The 11,869-nt window shown below is 33.8% G+C and overlaps 1 protein-coding gene across 8 annotated transcripts; it reads right to left on the bottom strand.

Annotated features, from left to right (window-relative positions):
* Nucleotides 1–5,352: 5,352 nt before the first annotated feature.
* Nucleotides 5,353–11,335, bottom strand: LOC142518010 (myosin-6-like). Of its 8 annotated transcripts, XM_075620583.1 has the most exons (7): nt 10,407–11,335; nt 10,229–10,324; nt 7,836–9,026; nt 7,697–7,767; nt 7,534–7,611; nt 6,472–6,543; nt 5,951–6,401 (listed from the first exon to the last, which is right to left on the bottom strand). In XM_075620583.1, exons 3-7 carry the CDS (start codon nt 7,851–7,853, stop codon nt 6,290–6,292), a joined length of 351 nt encoding a protein of 116 aa, XP_075476698.1. In that variant the 5' UTR covers nt 7,854–9,026; nt 10,229–10,324; nt 10,407–11,335; the 3' UTR covers nt 5,951–6,289. The 8 variants fall into 8 exon arrangements, 4 of the variants coding, with proteins under 4 accessions (XP_075476699.1, XP_075476698.1, XP_075476697.1 ...); XR_012813449.1 differs by lacking the exon at nt 5,951–6,401 and adding exons at nt 5,361–5,834; nt 7,136–7,192 and having other exon boundaries at nt 6,472–6,554; nt 7,836–11,335; XR_012813448.1 differs by adding an exon at nt 5,372–5,834 and having other exon boundaries at nt 6,212–6,401; nt 7,836–11,335.
* Nucleotides 11,336–11,869: the final 534 nt, after the last annotated feature.

Below are 11,869 nucleotides of genomic sequence, written 5' to 3'. Positions count from 1 at the left end.
ACTATATATAATTTACATTAAAGTTTTAATATTTTATTATTATATATAATTATTAAAACAGACCATGACATCAAAGTTAGTTACTCTAAGTGTCTCAAATTTAATAGAATAGTAAATATATATATATATATATATATATATACACACACACACGTACACGAGTTAGCCATAAATATTAAACTCATTAATTTTGTACTATCTAACACCTACTTACAAATTTCACGTTGACAATATTGCTAAAATTATAATATTTGGTCCCAATTCTTTGACAGCCAAGTGCCAACCGTTGTTCGTACGTATATAATTTTTGTAGCAGCCTCATGTAATAAAATTATCGAAAGGGACTCCACATTCGTTTGTTTGTTATCTAGTGTGGAAGCTTTCGGTTGCTTGATTTCTTACCAAACCATTTTGGATAGCATGCAAGAATTTAAACTTACGAACCACACCGATCTAGCCAAATCAAGCCGATTAAGAAAAGCACGCACGCAATGGTAGGGGAGTTAAGTTAAGGAGGAATCGTCGTCTAAAATAGAAGAAGATTATTAGATCGAATACTTGTCATATACAAACGCAAATCATATACTTAAGTTTCATACATATTCAAAAATATAGATTTGATTTACTTTGGTTTCATTTTTTTTTAACATAATAGATTTATAAGTCGATTATAATTATCAAAGACAAAAACTTGTATGAGAAGATCTCAGGGGATCGTATTTTGTGATACATATCTCTTTTTTGGGTCATCCATGAAAAATTATTACTTTTTATGCTAAGAGTATTACTTTTTATTGTGAATATCGGTAGGATTGACTCGTCTCACAGATAAAGATTCGTGAGATCGTCTCACAAGAGAGCTACTGTGGGGACCCAGACGCTAATTCATGTCTTAATCATTATTAATGTCAAATATAACAATTAAGAAAAGTGGGACTAATTTTTTTTTAAATATAAATGCAGAAACGTAATGTAATCTATTTAATATACATGTCATTATAAAAGTACAAATCATGTACTACAAGTTTCTATCTCAACTAGGTTCAACATCTATACATCAAGTGCTGAATCATATTCTGCTTCTGGGCCCGGATCCCCACGCTAACTATAATCTTTCATCCTCTTCCTGATCCTGATCCTGTCCCACCTATTGTCAAGCACACATACAAACAAGACAACAGCCGGATAACTCCGGTGAGAATTACATTCCCAGTATAAATCATGTATACATGCATTTCATATAAACAGATATAACAGCATGAAACAAATATTCATAACATGCATCAAAATCAGAAACATGAATCAACACAAACTCTGAATCACACTCTGTGACTCTCAGACTCTGACTCGACTCATCCTAATCTAGGGATCCCGATCTGAATAAGAACATAACAATCTCTCACCTACTCCCTCGGTCGTGGTGATGATACGTTCTTATTACGGACTTTGGTCCTAGCTATACCAAATATCGGAAATAGAAGTCGCTCTTCTTCTAAGTCACATCGATATGACCAAACGTCCGGTGTCTTAGCAGTTCTGTCCAAGACTAGGCACATCAGCCCTGGCATATCTTGCCGAATCTCTGTGACAATGTGCAATGGCCCAACGACTATTCTATCACTATCAGGCCCCTCTGTCACGAGATCAATCGCCTACGACTAGGCGCATCAGCATATGACTCAATACATAAATCAATAGACCAAAGATAACAATCACATCAATTGCAAATATCAATGCAATAAGATGAAGTATGTGATTTTGGGAAACTCCAGTCAAATCTAACTCGAGTTGTGCAATCCCGCATCAACATCAATTTATACCTTTCGTTTCGTTCTGTCGATCTGACTCTGTCGAAGTCTCGAACTCCCTGCCTATCAAATCAATCTGGCAATAACAATATCGAATACATTGTATCAATGTATAACTCAATTCAAGACATGTTCTAATCAATACTCAAATCAAACATAATATGATCCATATCAATGATATCATGATACAATCTCAATCAATACTGAATCTGATCAAATCAATCTACTGATGTTTCGACGGCATAACAATGCAGTCTTGATAACCCCGTCAATCTCACATCACAGATATAATATCACAACTCATACTCGATATCAACCCGAATCATAATCTTCAATAATAACAGGTCGTGATATCAATTCTGTACAATCTCGATCATATTACTTCAGAAAATCATAACAATTACATACACAATCTGTTCTTCGATCTGACTTCAATTATATACTGATCAGTATATCCAGAATACATAATATCAGTCCAATCACAATTTCTCCCAATATCATAATTTCAAACGATATCAGAATTCAATAAAACTTACGTCCTGTTGTAGTTGTCGTCGTTAGGAACACAGTACTGTACTCGGATTCAAATTCGGACGGCCGGATCGTTCACAATTCAAAATCTAAGCTATAATAAAACTTTGAGGATTTCTGAATGTTGCTCTCGGTGATCCTGGCTGTAAAGTGAGGAAATGAAGGTGAGTACATGTTAAATGCATGGGAAAGACATGCGGCTTATTTTTCATTCTGCACGTCGCGCCGCGGGTGCGCTAGCCATTCGACCGCGGGTGCGGTGAACGTACTGTATCCCTTCCAAAATTTCAGAAGAACGACCGCAGGTGCGCTGGCTATTTTACCGCGGGTGCGCTGCTCTCACTGTCCCAACACCGCGGGTGCGGTAGCTTTTAAAGCGCGGGTGCACTGATCTTTCTACTCCAACACTATACTTTGCAACTAAACTCAAATTGCAATGTCGCTTCTCCGTGTCTGTTCTTTCATTCCCTTATTCATAATACATAGTAAACTCAAAAGTATTAAACTAAGATCTCGGGCATTACAGCTACTCATAATCAAATAGTGCCTTAATTAAATTGAAATAACGAATTAATGATTAATTAAGCATGGTACATGTGCATCAGCTAGCTAGGTTAGCTGGTTAATTAGTTGAATCTCTTCTTTTCATGCAAATTTGGATTTTCATCCAATGAATTTGGATCTGAGAACCCAGCCAACCATATGCTATTACATAATTATCAATTCACTACAAATCAACAGTTACGTAGGCTATGTGCATCTTCTTCATCAAAGAGTAAAATCTATAAAATTTTTGTGCGCACACACATATATATATTTATATAAATATACATGTTTATAGAAAAATGTATTTTTGGTTTGTTTATTTGTCTATATGTGATTTAATTTTTTACATTGCCGTATTTCGGTCTTAGTCTTTATCTTTGTGTTTTCCCTCAATTGTATTTTTTTTCAACGTGGTTCTGATGTGTCACAAATGCGACGTTTACTTGACACTGACGTATATAATTGTTATATCAAAACTACATATGAAAATTGACAAAATTAATTACAAGTTTTGCGCATTGAAAAAAGAAAATGCAAATAAAATACTGAGAATTAAAGAGTCTCGCAGTTGATCGAAGATCACACGTTTCAAAAGTCTATGTTGAATTTATGTTATCTGGTTATTGAGACACTAAACAATTCCGAGATGGATTCTTCGTTTTTATGACTTATTGTATAGAAGATTGTAAAATCCTAACTAGAAATATATCATCTCATCGTTTTGTTTTGGCGTTTCAATCAGTAAATCAGATTGTATTCACATGTTCTAGCTAGGACAATAAGCTATTTCTATGACTGATCTGGTGGGATAAGCCACATCTTCTCCTACTTTCGTTTCCAATTTAATTATTCTGGATTTAATTTAATAATATTCTAATTTTTTTTATATAAAAAGTACGATCAATCAAATTTCCATGCATAAAAGCAATTTTTTTAAGAGATTCTTCACATATTATACTAATAAAAATGATTGGCATGGAGCCGAATTTTGATTAGCTTAGGGTCCCATATTATATAAATCGATCCTTTGAAATATCTAATTTCCCACAATTTTGTTTTACCTAATAATTTGTTTATTTTGATCAACAACTTCAATCAATTCAATCTTTTTAATGACCTAAATTAATTAATTTATAGACATAGACATGCACACTCATCGCCTCTAAACATGGAGCGATATTGTCGCATTAACGTATCAAAATCCTCGAATTATATATATATATAATAGTTCCACGATCAATCCAATCTACTGTATATAAAAAAATTTCCAAATATTTGATGGTTTATTCAACTTATAATCAAATATTACAATTATAAATATCACATGGATCAAAATTAGAGATCTAGCTACGATAATAAATTATATAATTACAAAAAAAAAAAAAATTCCATTCACATAATTGGGTAGGTCCTTAGCATGATCCTTTCAGTCTAATATTAATTATTATCTATTGATCAGCTACAACTTATTACTGATTTATTTGGCGATAATGACATAAATGGACAATAAATTGGATGTTTGTTGTATTAAATAAATGAGTAGGTCTCTTGTGAGACGATCTCACGAATTTTTATATGTGAGATGGGTCAACAGTACCGATATTCACAATAAAAAATATTATTCTTAGCATAAAAAGTAATACTTTTTCATGGATGACCCAAATAAGAGAACCGTCTCCGTGAGACCGTCTCACACAAGTTTTTGTCTAAATTAAATTATATTGTGTTCACATTTGTTTTATATGAGTGTTTTGCTCGCTTCACACGACTGAGAAAATTATAATTTTTGTCATATATAACTAACATATTTCTTTTTAAATTTTTTGTTATCGGTCATTATACTATTTTAGGTAACTAATTTTTTTTCTTTCCATTTTTAGTCTTTTTTTTATCGGAGTACTAAAGTGACAATGAAAAATGACGACATGTCACTGAAAATTATCGACGTAGCGATGCATATTACTTATGTGTCTGATATTGTGTTAGCACTCCGGAGAAAATGGACCAAAATTGAATAAAAAAGTGAAAATTAGTAGACTAAGATCATGAATTGACAAAAATTGAAAAACATATAAGTTACAAAACCGACGATTTAATCTTCCGTGCTACAACTTACATTTCATCGTTACATATATGCACCATACATAAAGGAACAACACCAACCACGGTAGGATTCTCTTGTTAGTTGTTATATTGTATAATACTAGTAAAAACCGCACATCTCTTTCATTTCATTTCCTAAAAAAACATATAATTAAATCGTGTAAATATTATGATAACAAAAAAAAGTCTGCATTTGATAAATGTTGATAAAGATAAGAATCAGAAAATTATATAGTATATTGTAATTTCTTGATTGGTCTGTCTCATCCCATCGCTAAAAATGAATTTCGGAGACTTTTACAAATTAATGCGTAGCACAAAAAATTTAGATAACATGTACACAAATTAAAAGAAATCAATGAGATGATAAATAGGTTATTGACATAATTGAGCATGGAAATGTATGATTAATTCGTTTGGTAGGGAATGAAGACCTAAAATTTGGTTTGTAAGCACCACCCCATTCCAGTTATGTACCCTTGTTTTATTTATTTACCAAGATCCCACTTCATTTTAAATTAACTAGTATTATTTTTAATTGTTTCGATATATATATGTGTGTGTGCGCAAAAACTTTTGTGAGACAGTCTCACGAGTCAATTTTATCATATTGATCTCCTATTTGTGTTTTGCCTATAATATTTTTCCATCTTTTAGTAAAAAAAAATTGAAATAATAAAAATATTATATTTTGCATACCTAAAAGTATTATCTCGACTTTCCCCACTCGATTCTGAACTCCAGGTTACCCCCTTGTCTCCGAAAAGAGATGAGACACCCGGCTGATTGTTCATATATTTCGGCGTAAATCATGGATTTTGTGTGATGAGTTACTCCATTTCTTCTCTGGCATGGAAAATACGAAAAACACAACTTTAATGCAAGCTTTCAGGACCCATGCAGATGCATCTATGAGTAAACTGAGGAATTCACAGCTAGTTTTCCAGCACTTGTAAAAACATAAACATGTTTTTTACGTTAATACAAGTCTCTTCAACAGTTGCTCCCGAAGAATCTATCTTTCAATGGTTGTGCATAAAAACACTTTGATGTAATGATCCTAATGATAGGGAAGAAGACTCGACTATTTGCATAAAAGCAAGCACCGTCCATCCACACGAGTAAACCTAGGAACTTATTATTAAATGTAAAATACATTTGGGGCGGCTATGAGGATACTAGACGAGGAGAAAAACTCTGTAAAAATTTTTTGGTGGATATACTTTATATTAACTGGAGATGAACATTTGCTGAGTCTAAGTATGTATGAGCATTTGAAGGCTCAGAAGTCATAGCCTTTATTATTGCAAAAATTCAAAGGCTGGATTTCCTAGAAGTTCCGCAGCAGGATTTACGCCTCTGAAATTTGAATCTTGGAGACAAGAGCTAATATCATCAACTGAGAAGGGGATGCTGCAAAAACGAAGAAATTTAATTAATTCAGGCATTTTTTTACGTTTTTAACAAAGCTTTCTCTAGTTACCTTGAATTGTCATCCAACAAGGAGGAGTTGATATCAGCTTCATTGGACTCCTCTGTCATTTGTATCTTCATACTGAAAATTACCTGGTGAGAATCAATGCAAAGTGGGGAAATACACTTGTTGAAGCGATCAGAGTAATCAATATTTAAATCATGGTCAACAACGTTTAGATATATGAAAAAAGTTTAAAAACACAAGAAGAATAAGGTTGGATGAAACTTACATCTGGACATACACTACGTGTGCTATAGTTTTCATCCAAATAAAGTGTACAGATTCTACAAAGCTGTTTGATGCTTAGTAGCTGTAAAAAGATGATAACGCATAAATTAACTTCTCATGCGAGTGTAGATTCTCATTTAGAAAAATACAGAAGGGAAGCATGACAAGGGAAAAATATAAAAGAAGACAGAAACAATAGAGACTGATAATAGATCAAAATAAAACCGATGAAAGAAAAAGGAACCCAAACATCAAGACAGACTTACAGGGCTGAGATCAATTGTGAGATCGTCATAAGTTAATCTAGATTTCTGGTGTATATTGTCTAGTCCAACAGCCAACTATTCTTAGAAAACATTTTTCAGTAAGTGAAGATATTGCAACAATGTTAGGTCATTCAAAGAAGAGTTAAAGTTAACAGCCAAAGGACAAGAGATCGTACCAGAAATCCTACAGCCTGCCATAAATGTTATAATTCATCTCATGATGAGCCTGCATACTGTAACATGAGGCCTAATTATGCAATCTAAAGATGAATTCATAAATATTCAAGGGACTTACAGAAAGAAAGTCTAGCAATGAAACTTTTATCCTGGTATTTGAAGATACACAGTGATATAAACCATATGAAATATTTAACATTGGATCACAGGGTCTCATGTGGTATATGTTAATCCACGAGAATCCCTTGCAGACTTCATTTGATCCAAAAGCATAAATAGTCCCAGCATACACTATCAGGCATGTCATTTAAGGAGATAATACCATGTGACTTGAACTAGTCAGCAATGAAAGTAAGGCCTAACTATACCAGTCAAACAGTCAAAAGTCTTGTCTTACCTCTTCTTGTGCTGAGCTAAGCCTGCTTTTATATATTCCCCATTGCTAAATGAGAAGCACTCCCTGCGGAGGAGAAGGCTGCAGAAACAAGTGAAGAAAACAACAAGAGTAAATCCAGTGGCATATAACAACAGAACGCTATCAGGAAATGAATAAGAACTACCTATTAAAAAGCTGCACATTTATAAAAGAAAAAATTTTGGAGAAGATTTTCAGGGAAAGTACTGGAGCAACCTGAAACAACAAGTTCCATAAGATAAAGAGCAGACATCTCACAACAATTTAAAGTCATGTCTACTTACAAAGTTCTCTTTCAGCATACTCAGAAGACTATTTAGGCTCTCAATGACGCTTTGCCGATGACTTATTCAAGAACTGCTGTTGAATGATCAATTAGAAGATCGAAAAGAGTTTCCTCTCGATGTTATGGATGTCTGAATGTGTTACATTGAAATTCGGAAAACCAATCATCAGCACACGCAAAGAGAAATTGTACCAAATAAAAATTCTTGCCAAGCAGACAGAGGTCATGAAAAAAAGAAATGAGCAAATGATCCTAGAGGAATATTCTTGATAGTTTTCAGAAAATGACTCAATTTCTAATCCAAACAGCATTTTCAAATTGATTTCTATTTATTTCAAAGACAAGAAGCAAGTCTGTCGTAAAGATGAACATGTTTTCACTCTCCGTGGATAAGAGATAGTTATCTATACATGGAAGAAAGTTTAATAAAAAATAAAAAAACAAGTAAAAGCTCCTGGGCAGCAATGTTATTGTCCGATTTCACGTGGTAATATTAACCGTCACTTATTCAATCAGCATTTTTAAACAAATTTTATTATCCAAAACTTCGGATAATATGACAGGAGAAGTTACATATTCACGTGAATGAGACAAAGGTAGCTAAAATAAAACATCTCAACCATGTTCCACAAGCAAGGGCGTGATAATCTGCAGAAAGTAATCCCCATGGGTCAACATTTCATAGGAAAATGTTTCCCAAAAAGAAGAAGATGCTTCAACCTGGATGCACAAAGAAACAAGAGAAGCCAATTATTTCATAGTATGGTCTCGAATGATTCCATAGATCTTTTCAACATAAGCAGTCAACTGCTGCTTTAAAAGCAAAGCTGAATACTTGGCCTCAACTTGGGACACCCCATCATGTCCACCTATTGAAAGGTTGGCAGAAGCAGACGACCGAAAACCCTGAAATGTTACCAAATCATCTCTGCTAGCCTTCTGGTGCGTAACCATATTTTGGTAAGAAAATTTTTAAGAGCAGACATCTTTCTCCAACATTTTTCTGGAAAGGGATATTCAATGATAATGCTGAAGATCTTTATACCTGGACCATCCTTCCGAGAAACGACGTAGGCTGGGCTGATTTTCTTGGATTTGAACTTGTAGCTTTTATTGTTTGCTGGAGTTAAAAAAGTTGTGTAGATATGTTGGAAAGTCAGTAAGCCGTATGATCATTGTTTGCCTGGTCCTGAATCAAGATATAAAATAACCAATATCCACTAGTTCAGCAGTAAAACAAAATGATGCTGACCTACTTCGATCCACAATAACAAGGCATTTGAATCAATTGATGAGAGCAGGACACTGTTGAGACATTTTAGCATGACACAGAGGAACGAGATCGTTTAATACCACTCAGACTCAGTGTTTGATTCAAAACCCATCTGATGTCTGGACAAAATGTTCCAACTTTAAATCTTTGAAAAAACTCAGCTATTCACAATGCCATTACATGATTACAGTTTCTCTATAATTTTTCTACCGATCCTTGTACTATTTCACTTTTCTCATAAAATCATTATGTTCCATCTCTTCATAAATAATAATATCCAAACAACACTTCAAAACAATCTGCATAATTACTCTCAAAATTTTTTATTTGAAAGACCAACTAAATTTCTTCATCAAATTCTCAAATTTAAAATAAAATAATGGAATGCAGAATGCTTAGAGAGGGGTCAAATTTTCAATTAAAAATTAGCTGTTCAATGGTGGAGATTGCAGTTAGAATCAGCATACCAAATCAATAATATGTCTGAATAGCATACCTCTATTTCAGAACCTACATATTGAATGAGTCGATCAAATACACTAGTTCTTTCAGCTTCAAAGGATTTCCAGTGGATGAGACATTTGTAAATTGTAAAAGCAGCAACTAGTTTTGCTTCACTGAACCAAAGATTTTCTGGGATGCACCCCATTTCACAAATTATAAATCAACTTGTCCAAATGTCGTTACGTGAACTCGATACACCAATCATTGACAAGAGAGGACAAAAATACCCAAGACTACCAACATGAACTTTTGAAAACAATTGCTTGCAAAAGAAACTGGTGTCACTTGAATCCAAGAACTATATCCTGGGAAACCAACTACGGACACGAAAACTACACTAGCTACTACTTGCAGCAAAACTTGATAGTCATACAAGTTCAAGCGGTACCTAAATTCATATTCCAAGGTTTTGAACTTAAACGGATTAATTCTAAGCTCTACAAAACTTTTCTTTTTGAAGCACAGATGAAGATGCTTTACCTAGAACATCAGATTTTGTCAAACCAGGAGGTTATGCTTCTTTGCATGCCCACTCATTTCAAGTTGAGCATGTACTGAAGCAGATTAAAAGAGAAAACAGGAACAAAAAGAAGATGGCTAACACATTAACATACACATTGCTTTTCGATGTTGGATCTCCTCGTCTTATTATCATATTTACTCCCAAATTTCTTGGTGGGTGATGGACTTTGGGGTTCCTGTATTAATTTCTAACCATGACAGTTGTTGTAACATTATGTCTTATCTAACAAAATGTACAAATAAGAGTTGCTATTTGTACAGTTCACTTACATGTATACTGTTCTCCACAGGCTGCAAAATGAAAGCATAAAAGTGAGAACCAACCTAGTAAATTCAACAGTATGAGAGAGATGTTCTTGAGCCAGATGTCCAGAAATTTTCCCAGTTGGAGAATTTGTCAAAGTTTGCTGTTGGAGAATATGGTCTTCAATTTTTATATCTGAAAGTTTCTCTTCTACCCTATATAATTTTTAAGCAATGGCTATCATAAGTCTGGATCAATAAAAGTGAAGGAAATGAATCTGGGGTCAGGGACATTCAGAAATTAATTTTATAAAATGGCAATAAATGCCAAAAAAATTGAGAAGCTACTAAATAACAACCTTTGCATTGCAGTCTTTAACTGCATAATCTTTGACTCTGCCTTCAAATTTTGCTTTAGTCGTTCCTCACTAATCTTGCTTGATTCCTAAAACCTTTTCTTCGTTTCGCCTATCTTGTTTTCCAGTGAAATAACTGAAGACTGCATAAACAATTAAGAGTATCCAATTACCCACTAGAGGTTGCAAAAATGACACCACCAAGGCATAATAAACCTGATCTCATGGATTCACCTTCAGCTTATCATTTTCGCCGTTAGCTTATTAACCAGTTCATGATCAAACACGGGAACCGCTTGTAGAACAGGGACAGGCTCAGCCACCATCTTTTCCAGTTCCAGTTCCTTGACATAAAATTTTTTAGTTTCCAGAAACTGCAATTTCATTTCCTCTAAAGCAGATTGTAATTTTTCAGTTTCCTGATTTTTGGCTTCCTCAATGTCGGCCTAACGAGAACAGATTCAAAATCTCGGGTCATGAGATAAAAGATCATCGTCTTGCTGTCTCATGATCATATCTCGTAAAGAAAAAGATGCGATAGCCAAACCAAACTTCCATGTGAAGAATATATGAAATTTCAAATGTAATATAAAACAAAACCATTACCCTCATTCGTCTCTCCAACTGCAATTCTCCAGGTTAATTCTTCATTGCTTTTCTAGTTTGCTCTTGGCTTCTTGAAGTGCACCTGTTTCCTTTGCAGCCGGACACAGACTAAGAAAAAACTTACTGTTTATTGATCGAGGAAACTTATTGTTTATTAATCGTCCTCCTTTCAAAGCTAACAAAACAAATTGACAAGAGTGCGCTGTAAACAAATTTGAACACTTACAAATTCAAAACTTGAGTTATTCAGAAAAAAAAAATTAAAATCATATTATGGCACAACAGATACTAATGTAAGCTTGCAAGCTGAGAGCTATAAAACAAACTACGAATAACTAACTGAGCAGATACCTCATTATTACAGAAAGTAAAAATGCCAAAACTAAATAATAACCCTTTTTATCTGCAATTTCAGTACAAAATTTATTCATTAGAACTTTTGAATGCTCCATAAAAGTATGTGATACAAATCAAAAAGATTTTTAAAATTTTAGATCTAGCTCAAAAAAAGTTCAAATTTATGTTCAA

This window comes from Primulina tabacum, chromosome 11 (assembly GCF_025594145.1).
Source record: "Primulina tabacum isolate GXHZ01 chromosome 11, ASM2559414v2, whole genome shotgun sequence".
Taxonomy (NCBI): Eukaryota; Viridiplantae; Streptophyta; class Magnoliopsida; order Lamiales; family Gesneriaceae; genus Primulina; species Primulina tabacum.
The sequence above is the reverse complement of the archived record's forward strand: the minus strand, read 5'-3'. Positions and strand labels throughout refer to the sequence as shown.

Excerpts from the sequence above, each read along its gene's own strand:
- LOC142518010 (XM_075620582.1), bottom strand. Across the intron at positions 7,612-7,696 it reads AATGTGCAGCTTTTTAATAG|CCTTCTCCTCCGCAGGGAGT; the intron begins GTAGTTCTTATT and ends TTGTTTCTGCAG. Across the intron at positions 6,402-6,471 it reads TTGTTGGATGACAATTCAAG|CATCCCCTTCTCAGTTGATG; the intron begins GTAACTAGAGAA and ends TCGTTTTTGCAG.